General features: G+C 40.1%; 1 protein-coding gene across 1 annotated transcript in view; it reads right to left on the bottom strand.

Moving 5' to 3' along the window:
* UNC79 (unc-79 homolog, NALCN channel complex subunit) overlaps positions 1-21,487 on the bottom strand; it is a 107,451-nt gene that overhangs the window by 68,785 nt on the left and 17,179 nt on the right. The window contains exons 5-19 of the mRNA XM_050975628.1: positions 20,937-21,029; positions 19,571-19,626; positions 18,815-18,944; positions 17,256-17,320; positions 15,397-15,485; positions 14,160-14,200; positions 12,867-12,895; positions 11,580-11,806; positions 10,434-10,605; positions 7,873-8,103; positions 5,551-5,741; positions 4,584-4,707; positions 3,166-3,306; positions 1,624-1,845; positions 760-987 (exon numbers count right to left, since the gene is read on the bottom strand). Coding sequence (XP_050831585.1) covers positions 760-987; positions 1,624-1,845; positions 3,166-3,306; positions 4,584-4,707; positions 5,551-5,741; positions 7,873-8,103; positions 10,434-10,605; positions 11,580-11,806; positions 12,867-12,895; positions 14,160-14,200; positions 15,397-15,485; positions 17,256-17,320; positions 18,815-18,944; positions 19,571-19,626; positions 20,937-21,029 — 2,039 coding nt within the window. The remainder of the gene's footprint in view (positions 1-759; positions 988-1,623; positions 1,846-3,165; positions 3,307-4,583; positions 4,708-5,550; positions 5,742-7,872; positions 8,104-10,433; positions 10,606-11,579; positions 11,807-12,866; positions 12,896-14,159; positions 14,201-15,396; positions 15,486-17,255; positions 17,321-18,814; positions 18,945-19,570; positions 19,627-20,936; positions 21,030-21,487) is intronic.

The raw sequence follows: 21,487 nt of genomic DNA, 5'->3' as shown, positions 1-21,487 counted from the left end.
ATGTAAATTTCAGGCTGGAGCTACTTCTGCCTGTGGCAAGGAGTACAGGATTAAAGGTTCCCACTATGCTATTTATGTTATAAATTTCAGGGTGAATTCTGGCAGTTTCCCAGCACCCAAAAGGCTGCACTACTCGCTAATTCTATCTTGAGATGAGAATCTCTAGGGGGCGTGAGACAATTTTTCTAGCACAAATACTATATTGAATACTATGTGCAAAAAATCTACTTCTAGCATACACAACAAATGAACTTCTGAAAATTTGACACATAAAAAGTCATCACTATTCCCTGCATGGAAGAAAAAAAAGCTAATAAAAATCTACTCTAATTTTTCCCACGGTGCTCAGCATTTCGAACAGTCAAGCTCCAACTAAGGCTTGCTCACTTGACAACTGCTTCACTCAAAATCATTAATCATATCAAAGTATCCACCCCTGGCTTTTAACAAAAGGTAAGTATTAACACTTTACATTTTATTTGAGACACAGTATGACTGGAGTCATGCACGTCCAAAGTGAAATAGCACTTCAGTGTTCATGGGGGAAGAGTTCATGGTGGATAAATATTGCCCTCCTCCCTGGATTCTTTGAATCAATTCAAACTCAGGAAATTATACAGCTCAATGGCACTTTGCTTTAACCTCCCTAATCCTTCATTCCAAAAGTCAGTGCAGCTTTGCTCCCTGAGCACAATGGAATGAGAACAGGGAAGGAGTTTGAGCACACCAATAATACAGACCCTTTCCTGCTCTACTTACCACAAGCCTGATTTCTTCCTTTGGAGCAAGCTGTTCCAGCAGCTCAAAACCCAGCTGGTAGCACAGAATGCTGGACTGGCACAGACCACATTCAACTGCTTTTTCATCTTTCTGACAGGTGTGAGAACCACCCCAGGGTGCCTGAAACACATTGTTTATGATGGATATTATATCTTTTGAGATGCTGTTCTCTAAGCCCATAGTGACACCATCATCCTGGAGTTCCATCTGAAAGAAAGTGAAAATATTAAGGATTTATTATTAATTGAAAAGGCAGAGTACAAACTGTCTGCCTCTTCCTACATTTCTACTACTTTTATACTACAGTACTGGGAATAATCTGAGATAAACTGCAATTTAGAATTTTAAATTGCCACTGGTGTTGAGGCCCAAGCTCAAACAGCTAGAGTAAATAGACAATTTCAAGCACAGAATTAATCCATTAATTTTACCTGGAGACTGTTATCCAAATCAAGTGTCCTTGGATTCATAATGTAGAAACTTAGCTATCCAAAAACTGATAACCTAAGCTTATCAACAAATCTCTGCTTCTAGTCTGTAAAAATAAACAAAGCTCCAAGGAAAAGTCCCTTTCACTAGTGTCAGGTTAGTATCTAACCTGAATGTGGAGCTATCTAACATCTTTGAACATTAACCTACAATTTCTATAGAGATAAAGACAGATGGCAGCTGGACTGGGATTAAAATGCCTTACACATCCTGCCAGGCCCTTAGCAGAAAGAGAATCAATACAGGATCGAAAGAATCAATGCCAGGCCCTAAAGAGAATCAATCAAGGAGAGCCAAAAGTGACTACAGAACTTCAGTGTTCCTTCCACGTGGATGTTTTAATTCTGCAAGTACCTGCTTCAGGATTAGATCAAACATCAGAATGAAGCAATTAAGATTCATTTCCTCATCTTCACACTCAAAATCAATAGTTTTTCCACTAGGATGTCCAAAATTCTTGAAAGGGCTGTGAAAAGGACTCCGTATTGGGCTCCGGAATGGGCTCTGGAAGGGGCTTGGGAAAGGACTCAGGATGTTGTGCTGAGCTCTGCGCCCAGGGTCAGACGCAACGCTTACCTGAAAACATAAAAAATATTAACATGTCCAAATGACTGTTAGACATTTAAGCAATCTCATTCTATAAGAAAATGCCAAAAAATAGCAAGAGCTCTGACAGCCCTGCCACTCCCTTGTGTAGCTTTTTTGCAAAATATACAGGTGTCCCTTATTAACACCACTGAACAATAAGGTACAATGGAAGTACAGGAACCATATTCTGCCCAGATGATACATTCTCTCAAGCTAAGTGGCTGATATCCATTATGTTACTCCTTCTAAGGAGAATTTCAACATCCAAATCCAAACTGAAAGTTGGTGCAGGTAGTAAAGCAGCCAACAGGTTACAATGATCTGCTCCCTAATCCAGGGACACTGACTTTAATAGCAGGAAGCTAATAAGGGAGCCTACCCCAGGAGAGCTTTGTTAACTAAGGCTACACCAAGGATACAGGCAGCTGGAAGTGAACTAGACACAAGGGCAGTAAGTTGTGCATATCTGCACTGATTTCTGCCCCCACCACAACAGGCCAGCTAAAACACACTGAGAACTTCTAAGGCATTGCAGGGAGATACACACTTAGATGACGCACCAGGTCGATTTTCACACCAGCTATGGTCTGAAAGACCAGACAGTAAGTTTAATCATTTTTCCTGCTTAGTTTAAAGTGATCCTGGGCCAGATGTGGCAGTGCTCTCTGCAGAGCTGTACCAGAACACTGGCAGACCACATGTAAGGAGTCATCAACTGCCTAGATGCTGCAGTTCCTTAAATCTAAAGAATCAGGTCTTTCAAGCAACCTTGTTCCTGATGTCCTTGTAGCACTTCATCCAAACTACTGGGAAGTTAAGTCACATCAGAACATGTGTAGTACCTACATATTTGTACATGCTTTCTTGCAGAACATAGGCCTTTGACAGACTTTAGAACTTTAGATCACATTCTGCATCTCTTGTGTTTGAGACAAAAAATGCAGGGAACCAGAAATAAATTCTGCTCTCTCATGCTTTCAAAACATACCCAGGCCCACCAAATTCATACCAGAATATAAAAGGTCATTCTGGATGACCAGTTGTCCATAATAGTTTGTTCCTGATGGTTACTAATAGAAGGTGCAAAGAATAAAACAGCTTGAAAAAGATACTGAGTTCCTACCTATGTTATCTTTACACTTTTATATGATAGAGTAATATTAAGGCATGCCAATTTTCTTTCATTTTTAAAATACATAATAATAAAATGCTGCCATATTGAAAGATGAGTTTTAATTCTTCATGTGGACTCTATCAGGAAGACAGCTATAAGCAAAAAAAAAAATTAGCAGGATAAATAACAGTTACCCTCCGAGCTGCAAGACTTCCTGCCAGTTCACTGACTCTTGATTTTCTTTGATTTGCTAATTCTTTTACAGAATTAACTCCATCAGAAAACATGCTGATTAGTAACTGAAGAGGAACCACAATGTCTAGTTCAGACAACACCTAAGGAAAGACAATAAATAAGAAAGCATGAGTTTCAAGGGGGATCACATCACCAGCTACTTTTTTATGCATTATTGTAATATGATCCTCAGTTCAGCAAGTTCTGTGCATTTAATTTTGGGATTCAATGAGGTGAGGTGCAAGCTTAGATTTCTGTTAGAATCAGGGCAAAATAAAACAGGCACTTTCAAAATATTTGTTGGCATCCACTTGGTTCACCTTGAGATCAGTTTTATGCACAAACACACAGATATGTGAGGTTATTCCACAAAAATATTTCCATAAAGCAGAAATCTTACCAATATCTGAATATTACCAATACTATTTTTCATTATTCCTTAAAACTGAATTACTTTTTTTATTCTAAGAATCTGGTCAGAATGGTAGCTTACAGGTATCAACATAGTGACAGGATTGTTAATTGCACATCATTTGGAGAATATTCCCAATCTATTACGCCACCAACACTCAGATAAATATAAACTCATTTATATTTGTCATTATGAGCGATTAATTCAAGAAAAATCTAAAAAAATCATGCTTTACTTGAAAACTCTGCATACCTAAAAACTTGCAATTACAGTCAGGTAAATTGGTCTTTGTAGAGGCTTAATTAAAATAACCCTCAGCAGGAAAGAAACAATAATGAAAAGTTCAGGTATTATTCTGAGGTGCTGTGGAAAATTTTATATCCTTTTTGAATTCATTGCCCTCAGCTGACATGATTATCCCTGCAGCTCCATGTCTCCCTGTAACATTGGGTGAAAGCCAATTTTGTGGGCAAATACAGCACCAAAAGGGCAAGAGCAGCAGAAAGTTTGATGGGTATAGAGCCAGTCTAATCCAGCTCTTCATATGCAGAAACAACTACAGCTGTTTCTGGAGTTTGGAAATAATTTTGGAATCTACAGACCAATTTCTGTGGAGACTAAAAAGTAATGCTCCAAAAACATCAGCCAGCTGAATGCCCTAAAGACTCAACTGACAACAAAGGTTTGCTTTAAAAAAGGTTAAAGGAATTCCCAGGTTTCCATTTTTAAAGAATCACAAAATCATTTAGGTTACAAAAGACCCCCAAGATTACTGAGAGCAACCCTTGACTGATCCCCACCTTGTCAGCTAGGTTATTGCTCATGATGGGTTAGCAACACCCAGGGTCTGTCTACCAGCCATCCTCATACTGGAGCTAAGCAAAAGGCAGAAGGGGTGCATCAACTTTGGAAAAACAGATTCTTTTTCAAAATTATCAGCATGACTTGTCAAGTGAGGACACTTACATGCAGCCAGAGCAATGCCTGCTCTTGCACAGAGGATGGATACCCTGTGAATCGACAGCTAATAAAGCCAAACATCTCCTCCAAGGAGAAAGGGAGAGGACAGAGCTCAGTGTCAAACATTTTGCTGAAAAATAGAACAAAAATGTAGCATCACTGAGTTAGCATGGCATGCACTGTGTGAGATAGAACAGAAAACTGGTAGGAAGCTAATCTTACTTGCAGCCTCACCCTCCATGGGAGCTGAGCTAGGCTGCTGATACCACCTGTCCTGACTATACAAGGCCATCTCTGAATTGGTGATGCACCGTAAGAACTGACCTCACATATGTCCAGTTTCATTTGATAGCAATATCTTTTCCAACATCCAATGCAAAAATTGGAAAATTTCTCATCTCATTAGTCCATTATTCCACATTTGCACTAAAAAAACGTTTACAGCAATACCTACAAATATGAGCTTACAGTCAGTTTCAGAGCCCTGTCATCAGTTAAAAGGCAATGTGAAGTTTTACTGTCAAAGTCGTAAACCAGACATTAATTATGACATTAAGCAGTCAAATTATGACTCCACCACCAACCTTATTCTGATGCTTCCTTTACTCAATAGGGGAATATATCATCTAAACAACTCTACTAATCCCCACCATTTCTCATCAACTGAACAGGAGGAGAAAGATGGTCCTTCCAACATGCTGCAGGAAGCACACTAAGAATATGCCTTGCTCACACCAAAGAAGCTTCCATGTAGTTGGCTCTTGACACAAAGATATGGGGGGGGGGGCAATAAAAGAAAACTTTCCCAAAGCTTAAATCCTTTTAACAAAAGATACAAAAACAAATCCAAAGCATTCACTCACTACTGTCTATTGCACATATAGGCATTTTTATTAGTTGTCACCATCTTACAAGCTAAAACCCTCAACAAAGACATGCAAAAGCAGAATGATTCCAACATATGCCTACATACCTCAGCACTTCCCGGAACTCTTTCAGTTGGTTATCGGGCACTTCTGTCCTTATGGCTTCCAGCCATTCAGGCATGATACACTCCCACACCGACTGGTTTATCACATTGTATGGAATCAAGCAAAGGATTCGATTCAGCCCTTCTTTTAGCTGGGTTACAGCACTACATGATTTGTCCCAGTATCCACCAACCTATGGGCATTTCAAAAAATCATTCTGATGAACTATTGTAAATGCAGATCCACCAATGAGGAGAGAGAATGATGCATCTGACTCCATCTTTTCAGAAGACTAATTTATTACTTTATGATACTATATTATACTAAAGAATGCTATACTATACTAAAGAATACAGAAAAGATACCTATTGAATGCTAAAAAGATAATAATGAAAACTTGTGACTCTTTCCAGAGTCCCGACACAGCTTGGCCCTAATTGGCCAAAGAGTCAAAACAACTCACACTGGAGTCCAATCAAGCAATCACCTGTGGGTAAACAATCGCCAAACACATTCCACATGGGCACAACACAGGACAAGCAAATGAGATAAGAATTGTTTTCCTTTTCTCTGAGGCCTCTCTCACTACCTTTCAGCTTCCCAGGAGAAAAACCCTGGGCGAGGGAATTTTTTCAGAGAATGTGAATGCCACAATGAACAACATTTCTAGTCCCTGTAACTTGCTCACTATCACAAATTTGCTCAGTGTGTTGCAGCCAGGAAATTTTTGGAGGTGATCATTAGTAACATTCAGCCATGGAGCTGCATTGTTTTTTCCTCTTTAATTTTACTGACTCCACAAAAGCCTTGTCCATGACTTAAATGAAGTTTGCTCACTTCCAGGCCATGATTCAGTGTACTATTATTTATAATTCTCAAAAAGGCACAGAATTATTTGGTCAAACTTGCACCATCAATTTTTTGCTCTGGGCAACTTGTTACAGGACCGGGTCTTTGTTCTTGGCCTGTACAAGGTGTTCTTTCATGGGTGTTAGTTTTTTGAAGAAAGGTTCTCAGTGATGGAAGCAAAAAAATATGCTTCTAAGTATTCAAGTAATTGGCATACAGAGATTAATTATTCTAACTGACCTCGGCTCACATCTGCTGTTCCTGACTAATGGCTCTAGAGATGCCTGCTGTTTTGGCAGCAATTACTGGTAATCTCAGCCAGCAAACTATTTTTCCTTCATTCATCACAGCTAATTTCATGGCTATTTGTCTTCATGTTCCAGTGAAGTCTTGCAAATCTGGCAAGTTTTTGGTCTAGTCTTAAGTATTGCAGTAGGGGGTAACAAAACTCAAAAGAAGGGCTGGATCCAAGAAAAAAATCTGCAAGAGATTCCAGCATGAGGTTCAGTCCTCCCTTCTCCCCTTAACCTCAAAGCCATGGTCTCTTTTGTTCAGTTTCTAACATTGGAAGCATCCATCCACCTCTCAAACTGCCCCAGCTGACCTAGAAGCCTCCCAGCAGCAATGGTTCCTGAGTAAAACACGTCCATGCTGCTCTGCACATGCACAGCAAATCCCATGCATTACATCATGAAAAACCCTCATGTCTGATGATGTAATACATCACATGAAGTCTTTACGGCTCTTCCAAGCCACTTAATTTTAGGAAACAAGCCCAACATGTCCTCTGGACATTTTACATGAGAGTCTCAGAAAAAGAAAGTCTTACAAAAGCATGATGAAGTGGCGAGTTCTGCTTCATAACCAATGGACAGAAAGAATGACTCTTTTCAGAATAGGCTGCACCAATGGTTGCACTTAGGCACCCTGAATAACCTTTCAGGTAAATCTCTCTCTCTCTCTCTCCATTAGCAACAAGGCAAACCATGTCAGACTGGGATCTTAACTGAGGCACTCAAATTAGGTCTCTGAAGTTAGCATCAGTATTCCCAGAGTTCCCTTCAGTTAGAACTGTGTGATTTCATAAACCTTAATTCACAGCTGCAGAGATGAAGTATGCAAAGAGCAAAGAAACACCACTAAAGGACAGGCTTCTATCTGGGAGTAGGCAAATGACTGTTAGCAAAGACAAGTTTGGGTGCTTCAGCAGCATAATGAAAAATGTACAGCTATCAAAAATGTACAATATCTTTCCATACCTCTAATATTCTTCCAACCTGCCTTCACATCAGTGTAAATAATGCCTACTTTCTAACACACTAAACTAAAAATGCTGTGAAAAGGAAAAATTCCCAATTTCCACTGCTCCCTCTACTACTGAGGTTTCTTTGTCTTGTCAGAGCTGGGAAAGAAAAGGTGACTTAAGACCTTAATCTCTGTAGCAAAAAAGGGAGCCTCAAATAAATTGTTCTTACCCTGGCAAACTCCATTGGCTTTGGCAGGAGGCACATAACCATGACATCAAACCGGACATCACAGACAGTCTTCAGCCACTTAGTAACAAACTGGGGCTTCAGCTTCTCCACCAGGCTACCAACTTCATCATCCATCATGTAAGCTGTAGAGTGAAACCACTGGAACACCATGCTGACCAGCCTTGCTAAACTCTCTGTGGGTGTATTCTCACTGGGAGTGCAAAGGCTCACCTGGAAGAGAGAAACACAAACCAACTTTCATTTCTAGAATTAAAGGTGGGAATTTTTTTTTGTCTACTATGTTTTGCATATTCTCAGAGTTAGGAGGATGCAGTTTACATAGGAGACAAATGAGATGATCAGTTTTAAGTAGAGGTTGGTACAGGACAACTGACAAAACATTTCCTAACCAGAAAACAACAATAAAATTGGGAAAAAAAAAAAACAGGCACTGATTTTTTTCTTTACTTTTGACACTGAAAAAAAAATCAGTATAGAGTGCTTTGACAAACTTTTTGGTTTGAACTTTAAAATTACTTTTAATTTCAGAAGGTACTGTAAGCCTAGTAAAATATATGCTGTACATACACACACATACATAGGATGTACCAGGTAAAAAGACAAGTCAAATCAAGAACTTCAAAAATTCTGAAAGAAAATAAGTGAACTTTACTTTGCAAAAAAACTCCAATCTTGAATTTTTGTCGTTATCTGGGGCATGAATATGAGTTTTAAGTCCTCAGAAATTTCCACAAAATGACTGACATTTTTCACCTCTTCTGCAAACTCTCTAAAATGATACCTGGACTGTAAAGATGTTACAAATCTGAGACCAAGTTTCTATCCCTGTTCACAGGCCAGCACACCGCTAAGCCCTTAATTACCTGATGTTTGAGCTCTTGGTACCCTCTGGGTACAGGAGACAAAGTTTCAAGTCAGGTTGCTGCACTGAATGCAAAGAATGGCTGACAGGAGAATTGAGAAGCTCCTTCAACCACCTCTCAGCTATTTGTGGTCAGTTCCTAATGAAAGCTGCACTCTAAGCACGTGGCAACCTGAAACTGGTGACCACTGCCTGGCAGTGAGGGAACAACAGATATCTGGAGAAAAAAATGACAGCTGTCCTTCCCAGAGAAACCAGAACCCATTTTAATGTTTTTCCTCCGTGATTTTCTTGAGATGAGGCAGCCAACAACCCTCTTGCCAATTCAAAGTACAGTCTTCTACTTCATTGCAGGTTGAAGCTCAGGTGTTTTCTTCCTTGTGCTTGGCTCAGCTGAGCATTAACTCAAAGGCATTAACTCAACCAGCAGCCTTTTTAAAAGGAAAAAAGGCCTTGTCCCCTTTTCCAGTTTCTGCATGAAAGATAGTTATTTTGTGGAGGAAAACAGCAACCCAGTATTTCTCACAACCTGTGTGGTCATCTCTGTCAATATCCATTACAGAGAGATCAAGAAATTTTACAGGAATAGAATGGAGACAGTGAGCTCCTCCTCCCTACCATAGAAAGGTACACTTTGAATGACAGGGATGAGGCATGTACAGTAAAACATAACCTGGTCTGTTTGCACTTAATTCTACTTCTGGAAACATAGACCATCAGTCTTTATAAAACATCATTTAATACAGAATAGATGCACATGGCACAAAAAAAAATATATAGAGATATCTTTAATTCTAAAACATTAAACAACAGAACCCACAAGAGGTCAGCAGAATATAAAGTTTATTCATGTAGTTCCTTGAAACTGCAGAGCAGCTCTTTTGGCACTAAGGAGCTCCACACCTACCACCCTGCCATCCAGAGATCCTACCTCTGTCTAGACAATGGATGAGGGGTCCTGCTATTTGTCCACCTGTCACTGGGTGACTGGAGAGCCCCTGAGACAAAAGGTGACTCAGAAAGAGCCTGAGAAAAAGAATTCTCCTTAAGGAGAGCTGCAGAATGCAGTTTCTGAGGATCTATGAGGCTGCAGCCTGGCCTGCTCATGAACTAGCCAGCAGCAGTCCTGCTGTTTTGGAATAATCTCTGGTAGTTGCTGCAGGGGTAGAGCCCAGGGCTTCATTCTGTCAACACACACCGGGTGAATGGAGCAGACTGACTGACACAACTCGATCAAGCTGACTGCAGGAAGGAACAACATCCCACTAAGAATCCTCCTGCCTATTCAGAAGTAAGAGAGAAAGCTCTGCTTCCAGAAAGTGATGTTGAAAGCTGGAAGGGGGAAAATAGATTTTTAGGGGACTACCTTTTAAAGTTAAAATAGTGGCACTCACCAGGGGGCACTTGTGAACAGAAACAAACAGAAGTCAATTAAAAAACAGAAAGTGAATAATTCTGTTATAGACTGTGTAGCAGACTCAGAGGCAGTCAGCAGCTCCACCCAAACTAGTTATGAAATATCCAAGTCTGACAGCTTCACAGGACAAATTCTTGCCTACAATTCAGAGTAAGCCTCCAACTAAAGCCAAGAAGTGAGGAAAAAAAATAGAGGCAAAACAGACTTCAGAAAGTAAAGGGGAGGCAACCAAGAAAAGAGAAGAAAACAAGAATTTCTTACCAAGAACCATATTCCAAACTGGCTCAGGAGGCGTTGGTCATGCTTGTCATCATCTTTATTATCAAAGTCTGTGTTGTCCAGGGAGTGATGGGAAGAGGAGAGGCCCATCTGCCTCCTTCGGTTGAGTTCATGCTCCCTCTGCTCTGCATGAAACTCTGCTTCTTTCAGCAAGCTATAAAACAAGCTAGTGGTCAGTGAATGCACCTTTCCTGCAGTGGATACAGGTATCTAATCAAGAGTAACTAGATGTTAAACCATATGATGTCATCTCTTTCCTGAAACAACATCAAATCCTAGGCTGACTTCCTCATCAGGAAAACACTCACAGAATCACAAGGTTGGAAGAGGCCTCTAAGATCAGAGTTCAACCTATGCCCTAACACCTCAAGTAGACTATAGCACCAAGTGCCATGGCCAGTCTTTTTTAAACACATCCAGAGATGGTAATTCTGCCACCTCCCTGGGAAGAGCATTCAGTACTTTATTATTCTTTCGGTGAAAAATTTTGTTATAATATCCAACCTATGCCCTCCCTGACGTAGCTTGAGACTGTGTCCTCTGGTTCTGTCAGTTGCTGCCTGGTGGAAGAGACCAACCCCCACCTGCCTACACCCTCCCTTCAGGAAGCTGCAGAGAGCAATAAAGTCACCTCTCAACCTCCTCTTCTCCAGGCTAAACACCCCCAGTTCCTTCAAACGTTCCTCACAGGGTTTGTGTTCCAAGCACCCCCCAGCCTCGTTGCCTCCTCTGGACGTGCTCAAGCATCTCAACGTCCTTCCCAAACTGAGGGCCCAGAGCTGGACACAGCACTCAAGGTTTGGCCTCACCAGAGCCGAGTACAGGAACAGAATGACCTCCCTGCTCCTGCTGGCCACACAATTCCTAATGCAGGCCAGGATGCCATTGGCCTTCTTGGCCACCAAGGCACACTGCCAGCTCATATTCAACCGGCTGTCAACCAGCACCCCCAGGTTCCTTTCTGCCTGGGCACTGTCCAGCCACACTGTCCCCAGCTGAGCCACTCTCCACTAAAGCAGCAGGAGTTCAGTGTCTGCTCCCCAGTTATTCCAGCAAAACTACAATCCACCTGTGCACAAGACCTGCAGGCAATATGGACACCAAGGCCTGGTGCTGGGCTGACAGTACCTGATGACAGCCTCCACGGTGCACACGAGCTCCTCGGCGCCGCACTCGCGGGTGTTGATGGGCGGCGGCGAGGTCTGGTACAGGTGGGTTTCGGCGGCCGCGCCCAGCTCGCTGTGGTGGTTGGAGTGGCACCTCTTGCAGTAGCGCACCGGCCGGTTGCCGTGGCGGCCGCAGCAGCCCGCCGAGAAGCACGTGACGACCGCTCTTCTGACGTGGGAGCTGCAGTTCTGCAACATCAAAAAGGGTTTGTCAGGCCACACGTTATCGGGAAATGGAACCGAAAACAGGGATGAGAGCCAGCACCGGGGAGCTGGCTCAAGTGTTGGCAATTTCCACAATCACTCTGTCAAAGTACAACTGTGTGCAACCTCCTGACGCCAAACATCAATGACCTTCCAGAAAAACAAGCTCAGGACTAAATGCTGAGCCTGGACTTAAATGTCATGGTTGCTCCTCTTCTGAAACACCAAACTGACATTTAAGTCGTCAACCTCAACCTCCTGACTTGGAGCAACCTCTAAATTTTACAGTAGTTCTCTTGACAGCTGCTTATGCTTCAGAAAGTCTTTTTAACTTACAGGTAGCAACAGGTAGATCCTTAAGAGTGCAAAGGAAAATGCTGCCACCATGCCACAGTTTATGCTATGTAAGGATCTGCCTTATCAAAGGAAACTGTACAAGCCTTTGAAATAAGCACCTGAAATTTCTGCCACCTAGCAATCCAGCCCAACAGAAAAGCTTTCTTTGCCACATGATAACTGCAATATGTTATACACTGTATCCCTTGCTATAAAAGTCTTATCAAAACACATTAGCTGGTATGTACTGCAAGCAGATTCTTTTTGTCAGCAACCTTTTCAGAGCCAAGCACTAAAGATTTTCAGTCCATGTATATTTAAAAATACATATTTTACAGTTTGATTTTTGCCCAATTTAAGATCAATCCAAGTCTTTGAGGACACGAGAAGATATATAAAAACTTAAATTTAAAATTCATCTCTTGTTCTATCCTCTTCAGAGTTATAGAATACAAACAGAGCTCAACTGCATAAATGGACTGCTTTACTAATTGCCACTTAAACTAAAACCGACAACTCAAATCAACATTGTCGGTTTCAACAAAAAGAAACCTGCTGCTGCTGAATTATTTACATCCACCAATAAATGCATTCATGGATAAACTATGAAATTTTGGAATGGTACAAAGAAGAACGCACTATACAGTAATGGAATGACATTACACACAACATCAAATCATGCCCCATCACACAAATGGCTGAATCTTACCTTCTTCTGACATATAGCAGAAATTTCAGCTGTAAGGGGAAGGCATACAAAACATGATCACAAAGTGATGATCTTTGTGGTTTACTATGGCAGCCATGGGAAAATGGGCATCCTGCAAGGAAATCTCTGGGCTAAACTTGTGTTTCCAGGTACTACTGAGACCCCTAAGCCTGCATGAGTTAGGACACTACACTTAGGTCTATTTCTGCTTTGAAATACAATAACAGCCTTGGTGCATTAAGTGTGGTGGGCTCTGCAACCCATCCACCTTCTGCTTATGCTCCTGCCTCACAGACGGACTTGTACAAGCACACCTAGCACACACAGCTGTGGCATGCTGTAGGAGACATGGCTCAGGTGAGCCTACACTGCTTGTGAAAGCTCTTGTGAAAGCATAAAAGAGCAGTGAATATGGATGAACAAGGCCAAAGCAGGCACTATGGCTGGCCCATAATTTCAGAAAGAAATGTTTGCAGATTCAACCTGTAAGCAGTAGCTATTTGACCTGTTGCCCTGGCAACATATGATTCAGTAAGTTTAAGGTGCTGATTAAGAAGATGTGCTTCCCTTAAGTAAATAAAACTAAATTCTTTATCTGGGTAACATTACAACTAAAAGCAGACAGCAAGAAAATCTCAACTGCTTAAGAATTTTCAGTTTGCAAAGCAAAGAGACAGGCAGTGTCTTCATTCTACCCCTGGAAGAGTTATTTCAGATAATATGCTGTCTGTCAACACACTCTGTCTGCATTCTAGTAGATAACAAAATATCAGGTTTCCTCAGTGGCCAAAGGACAATGATTGGATCAATGACTGGATCATCCAAAAATATTTTATGTCATTTTCTGATATCCTTTGCAGTCTTGTGTTACAGATTCTCAGCAGCTTTTAGAGCTTTCAAATCAGACCCAGGTTACTGGAAGAACTAGCCCCATTTTTTGGGCAGCACTGTGGGACACAAGTACTTTTTAAAACCTTGGCTCCAATTGTGAATGCTTCAAGATTTGAAAATCTGTTCAATTGTTTCTGTTTCCTCACACATAAAGAATTGCAGAGTATTTCAGATAGAGCATCAGTCAATTCTTCATAGCACTTTAAGGACATTAAGCAGCATTAAGTACAAGCTACTTTAAATATAAAAAATTTAAAAAAATAAATTAAAAAAAAAAAAAAAAAAAGCCACCCAATACTTTTGAACAGAATGCAGCAGTTCAAGTAATACAGTATGGAGGAATACCAGCATAGCTTTGTACAATTATGATTAGTTTGTACCTACCCTAAAAATATCTCTTACCTTGCGGCAGAAGAACATCAATCAACCATTCACTGTGATCCCTGTAAAAATGTATATATAATTAGCTTTCTTTATATATATATATATATATATATATATATATATATATATATATATATATACACACAGATTTATTTCTGCACAGAGGAAATTTATCTAAATCAATGTGGTAGGAATGCCATTATTCTGAAGCTGCTTTTTTCAAATGTAATTTTATAAACTGCAGACTGGTTTACATTGCATCTCTTTGTTGAGTTGTCTTACCATAAACTACCACTTTGATGATGATGGTCACTATGTTCAAGGTTTTCAAAAATTACTTTTGAGACCTAAATTTATCAAATTAAAAGAGAATGTTCTCTGAAAGTCTGACAGCTAAGAAATGGTAGTGAAGAATAACAGATGAATGTAGAAAAGAAACCAAAGTATCAGTACTGTTTTCTCTGTGTGTTCTTAGAAGCTATGCTTCTACCAAATTCAATTACTTTTTCCTGCAGCTTTAATTCAACGATGACTTAAAAACCTAAGGTGAGATGTAATTGCTTTTCCCATAGCCAGTGTGATTTAAACTTATCTGAAATTGAGGAGAAAAACACTCCTTTAGGTTCTGAACTACCTGTAACCTTGACTATTTGAAGTAAGGACTGGCACTGACTGTAAGCATCAGTAGATTTTGTATACTAATGCAAACCAAAGTAGAAATATAAAGGTGAAAAAGGCAACCAAAAATGAGAACAAAGTGAGGTTATTTTATTTCAGGGTACATTCCTTCCAAGTGCTGGCCAATCCTGGATCAATTTCTTTGATCTCTTCTGCTTCATGGTATATCTTAGAGACTAATCTGAAATACATGTTACAAAACATTAGTGAAAGCTCTGTAAAAGAACTTTCACTGTAATGTTTGGTTTTAAATGACAACTGAGGACAAAAAATGTTTCATAAGCATAAGCTGGTTCATTAATGAGGTTTCCCTATCATAGTCAATGCATCGCACAGTATCTATTCTTTCAGAGATCTCAAATTAAAAGCTCTGTTTAAAGGTAGGTACAAATGCTGATCATGTGGAGTAAAAATCTGTAATCTTTACTCATATTGAGTGGCAGTGAGTTCCAAATATTTCAACAGGTTTACCGTATATTAATTATATGCTAATCATACTGCAAAAAAGCAAAAGTCCAGAGTTCAGAACTCGGGAGTCTGACAATATTTATCATTTTCCAGCTCTTGGTTTACCTACCCTGCAATTCTTTGGCTGCACTCTTCACAAAGATATAAGGGAGGTGGCTTATCACCCAAAGCCACAGACAGGGATGGGTCAATGCACATCTGAAACATGGGGAAGGAAAAGGATTAACATCTCTGTTCATTGAAGCTTGCTGGAAAAGTTCAACATGTTAATGCTAGGACATAAAATGTAACACAGCTTTGATATGTATTAAGAGCATTTGGTAATGAAAGTACTCAGCATGTGGTGTACAAAATCTCAAACTATTTCTAACAAAGCTGGGAATGTGAGAGCCTGTAAAAAAAAGGACATATTGCAGTACCAATATTATCACTTTCTGAAAGACAAGTATCTGTTGTTATATACTCACATCACCTATTCACATACACTGCTACTATTCTGTCCCCAAAGGGACAGCACTTAGAGGATCCATTGCTTAGGACAAGGTAATGGAAAGGTCTAGATTTTTCTATCTCAAAAATCCAGCAAAATCTAATTTTCAGTCATCAGAGTTTTCAAGTACAGAACACAACTGCAGTGACAGAACAAAGACTCACAGTTCCCTTGGCAACATGGGTCCAGACTTTGTCTTGCATTAGCTTTTATCCTTTCACATACGTCAGTTACAGAAAACAGCTACAGTTAACAGCCAGTTCCACACTCATTTGTTCAAGTGTTCTGTACTACAAAGGAAACACTGCACAGTAGTATGCATACACTGCATCTTAACCACTCTGATCACTCTTACTCCATTGCAGTGCAAGACCTTTATTTATAAAGACAAATACCTCTTTGAATGTTTCTCATCTTTATTAACTAAATCATCTATTTAGGCTGCATTTTTCTGAGTGATGACTGATCAAAATTGGTTCTGTCAAAATTAGGTTAACAGATCACTCAAAAATATTCATGTACTTAATCTGCAAAGCTTGAAACTGTACTTGTTTAATATTTTGCTCTATGGTATTATTAGCCTGGAAGTAGTGACCACTACAAGATGAAGCACCTTTCAGCATTTTTCCTGTGAGAGAGGAATCATTGAGAATGCCTGGAGTGGGCAGGAAGGTGATCCCCTGCAGGACTTTCGAGATAAGTGCCATCATTATGTCCTATCACAGCCTGTGGAAAAGGCCCATTGCAGAACTCTGACTAAACAAATTATATCAGCATACAAATCAATGCCAGGAAAATTGGTTGTGCCTACATATTTAACTAGATACAAATTAATTAATCAGTACACCTAACTGCAGTATGTTCTGGACTTGGGCTGCTGTTCTTGCCTCTGCTATCATATTGTTCTGTGAGCCTGGTCAAAGCTTTTTCATTTTTACTATAACCCCAGCCTGTAAACAGTAAAGATACAATTTAGCCTCCTCAAAGAGGGCTGCAGAAGAGGTAAGAAAAGCTTTGTTGCTATTTGCTTTAGGACACATCCCAAGCAAAGGATCATAACCAGAGTAGGTGCATTGTATGAGCTCAATCAAGACACCAAGGTGAACACATACCTACAGAATTGAAGTAATATTTCCTGTATACAGTGATACCTGTGCACATATTTATACACATTTACGTGTGTGTTCAGGAAAACATTTACATGGATTAGCCTGCAGCCAGCTAAGAATGTTATAAAGTACTCTACAACCATCACCATGTTAATTTCAAGATTTCCCAGAGCAGTGGCAAGAAAAACCTCATCTTGCTTGAGGCAGCCAAAGAACATATTCACAGAGGTGTGGCCCCCTTGGTGCCAACAGGCTTTGCTGCTCCCTTAGCACCCACTTTTGGTCACCACCACAGCTCATGGCTGGGGTGGAAGTACAACCTCCCCTGTCCCAGAGAGCGGGGTTTGGCCCCTGAAGCAGCAGCAGTACCTTCACAGCGGGTTTGTTAATCGCATTATGGCATTCAATGTGCTGGCAGTGAATAGGATTCCAGGCTGCAAAACCAAAACATGGCTGATTAATAAAGGAGAAGAGATGTTTATATTCTTTGTGTCTAGCTGTCTCAATTGACAACAAGACCCTCTTGTACTAAGTACTATACAAATACGAGTATGATACAAATAGCCATTCCTCAGGAAGCTTAATAATTACAATAAACAACCTTGAACATACCTGCCTCCTGACTTATTTACAATATAATTAAATGAACCATGGATTCAGTGAGAAAATGGAAAAAGTAAAACACATTCCTGTTGCAGACTCTTCCTGATCTCACCAGCATCTTGAAATAATTAACTATCCTTCCACTCCAGGAGCTAGATGGTAGGAGTAGCTGCGTAAATTCAGTTACTTTCCCAGGCAAAATGAAAACACAGCTGGGACAAAGGAAAACATGTCCAATGACAGAAGGAGCCCTGGGTGTGTAATGACAAGAAGTAAACAACAGAGGGATGGTCAAATGGCATCATTTGGATGCTCTTAGGGATGCCCCAGGTCAAAATACCATGCAACTGCAAATAATACTCATCCCATTCTGGGACATATTAGCAAAAAACTTATATATAAGGGGAAAACCCCAGTCTATCCAGTACTAGTAACAGCTCAAAAAGAATACCATCATGATTAGTTTACAAACCTGCTTGCATGGAAAAAGTGATGCAGAGCAGTACATGAAGAATTTTATTTTTCTAAATAGACAAGAAAATTTATCAACCCTTCAATGGAAGGCTTTAGAACAGATCAGACAAACTTCTACTGGGAACATTAAGGCTGCACTTGAGTTGGTCTAGGGGTCTCCTAAGGTTTCTTCCAACCCTTCATTTTCATAATTTAAAATGCCACATTCTGGTCCAGAAATTTTATGAAACAGGTTGAGACAGACAAGCAGGAAAAGCAATGAGGCTGGACAGTTGTCCCTGTAGCAGCACTATCCCATCAGTATCTCTGGGGAGTCTGACAGACAGAGGCCTTTGCACCCTGAACCTACTCCAGCTGCACTCCTGATTTGTCCCCCATTTTCATCCTATAATCAACCTTGAGAATTTATCCATTGTACTAACTGCACCAGACATCACATGACTTTTTTTGACAGTAAGAGCCAGATAAGAAGTCTTAGCAACAGCAGCAGTGTTAGCAGCTGACACAACAAAAGCAACCAAAGCAATAATTGAAAGGAACATAAACCAGAACTGTTGGGAGGCCCAGGCAGCAGTTTCACAGACTATTTGTTACAAACACGATATTTATTTCTTCTCCTATTCAGATTTAGTTAATATTGTGAGGAAGACAACATACTTATCAGCCATGATCTGAGTTTCTATTTTTCATGACATGTTTTGAAAATGCAGATAAATGGATATTGCATATTTTTATGAAAGTACAATTTATCAAACAAAAGGAGTCAAATACATCATGGAACTGTAAAAATGTAACTTTAACACTTCTCATCATTTATTTATTTTGGCCTATACAAAACCAGCTGCACTGACCTGTGTACTGAAGTCCTCTGTACTCACTGATTGCCCCAGGGGGTTTTAAATTGGGCCAATAGTGAAATAACATTTGTACTGCTGGAGGTTTAACTTGAGATGGTCCATAGGCTATTACATATAGCAAATCCTAAGGAAAGAGAAGCACAAAATGTTCGTTTTTGCAAGGCAACACTCCACAATTCAATACATTGTACTTCTGTTCAAAGACAGCTGAACACACAAAATTAACACATTCAATGCCCTAAGAAACTTCCTTTGTATGCTCCTAGAGACAGATTAGATGACCAACTTGAATGCTTCTGATGCTTCTCTGTTTGATCAGAGCATGCAACAGCAACCACCCATCCCACAGCGCACTAACAGAGCAAAATGAATTCTCTGTCTTGTCATGGAGGTGAGATACAGATAAATAAACCAGATTCAGAGCAGACTGAGACAACAATACTCACAAATAGTTCTCGTAAAAGTCCAGTCCCACATGAATTGAGAAGCCTGCTCATTATTGAAATTTTCACTCACTGGAGCCACAACCACATAGTATTAGGAAACAGAGCTTGTTTCTATAAAACATGGAACTGCCTCTGTAAACTAAAAAATAGAGGGACCTTCCTCTCCATAATCCAGAGGGAGGACTGGATATAAAGATCATTTACAACTTCTTGGCACACAGTCAGCTCAACTTTCAAGCCATCTGGTTTTTATTACGGCCCAAGCACAGTCATTTCCACAAAGTATATATGATCATAAACTTACTTTCCATACTTCTTGCTTATATTTCATGAGACATTCCAATAATTGGCAGTGATACACTGAGAGAGAAAAGACAGTATAGACTTAACATGGACATGGAAACTCAGGCTACAGAAGTTACATAATCAGCTGATTGGCTTTGCTTTGTCCATCCAGAAATCTATGCCTCATTCAAATATTTTTGATTTTAAAGGGCTTGCTAAAGAATCAATGCCCTGAGAGTCATCACAAAATAAATGAAACTGAGTATTAGTAGCTTCTTTCTGACAAGAAATACAGGAAGATGATTACCATGAGGGTACAGCTTTTTGCACAGCAATGGAGATCTTTTTCAAACACATCCAGTTGAAAAATACCTGCTGATTCACTAAAACTTTGTTCCTCTGTCACAGCGTAAATGGGTATCCTGTCATTCATCTTGAGGCAGCAATGGAAGTCACATGTAACAATATATTATTCCCACATATACAAAAGGCTATAGGAGCCACTCTGTATCAAACAAACATGAGAACCAAGTGAACTACTTTACATGTCTGACTTCCCAAAAACCACAGGGCAACTCTTTCTCTGACAGTTTGAACGCAGAAATCACAAAAAAAAACAAAGACAGAACATTTAATGAAAAAAAACTGACTTCTGCAAGCAGCTTTTAAAAATGGTGTTCTGCTTCTATTTACTTGTGTGAACCAAGTTAGGATGATGGGACACTCCTCACACAATGCAGTGGGGGCTTCCTCCACACACAAACCATCTACCCATCCACATAAGACAGGAGATAGTTGACAGCTGATGATCATGCAAGGTAACAGCTCACTGGGGTTAAACATGGTTTCAATTTGGTTATGTGATCCCAATGCATAAACAGGGACTGCCTCACTTTTGTTTAGATACTCCTAATTACATTTAACTTCATTATAGTTCCATTAAGCCTGCAGCCAGCACTACCTATCTTCTTTAGAAAAATAGTGCCAGTTGTGAATTCAGTGATATTGGAATCACAGTATAAGACAGTACTATCAATTGCTGTAGTCAAGGTAAGTATTTCTCTCCAACACTGTCATTATATATATCAGCACTGTCATTATATATATCAGCACTTTATTCTGATGTCATATGTGAGTAGATCAGGGTCTCCAATCCTGGGTCAAATCCTATTTCTCCATCACAAAGGGATCTCTTATCTACATAAGGATTATTTCCAGCATGATGCTCAGAAATCTCAGTTTTAAATAAAATAAATAATTTTTCAGCCTGCACTGGAAAAAACACAGTTTTTTCCCATTATGAAAACTTTTCTGATTGCATTTGACAACACTTCCTGACTGACAGTTCCAGAATGAATGATACCATGTTGCATGTTTACACAAACCTGGGTTTGATGTGTACTGCATTGCAATCATTAGCATTGATGATGCAGACAGATTGACATGTGCTGGAACACCTTCTCGTTTTGAAGATCCCACTTAAAAGAAAGGAAAAAATAAATAAATTTTCCATTGTAATAGGAAAATCAGGTGAGAATAGCATGTAACTGATTCCAGCTCATGCAGTTAGAATTCCTAAGGTGCCATGTCATGAAAACAAAACAAACAAAAAAAAGTGGAAGAGAAAGATGGTAAGGTATTGATTGACAGAGCACACACCTGGTTTTCCAGATCAGTATGACTTCATCCCTAAAACTGCATCAACCAGTTGCCTTCTCAGGCCCCCACCTTCAGAACCCACAGACTGATCAAAATAACATCACCTGAACAGCCAAGCACACCTAGGCCTTGGATTGTAGGATGGGTGAAGAAGAACTGGATGGTGAAATGAAAAACCTGCTGTTGAGGCATTCTGACAAAGGGTTGGGGCTGGTGATAGCTGCTGCTGCAGGGCAAAGATTACTCCTCAGGGAGCATCTGCTGGGAGCTCAAGTTA

Source organism: Serinus canaria, chromosome 5 (assembly GCF_022539315.1).
Source record: "Serinus canaria isolate serCan28SL12 chromosome 5, serCan2020, whole genome shotgun sequence".
NCBI classification, from domain to species: Eukaryota; Metazoa; Chordata; class Aves; order Passeriformes; family Fringillidae; genus Serinus; species Serinus canaria.
The sequence above is the reverse complement of the archived record's forward strand: the minus strand, read 5'-3'. Positions and strand labels throughout refer to the sequence as shown.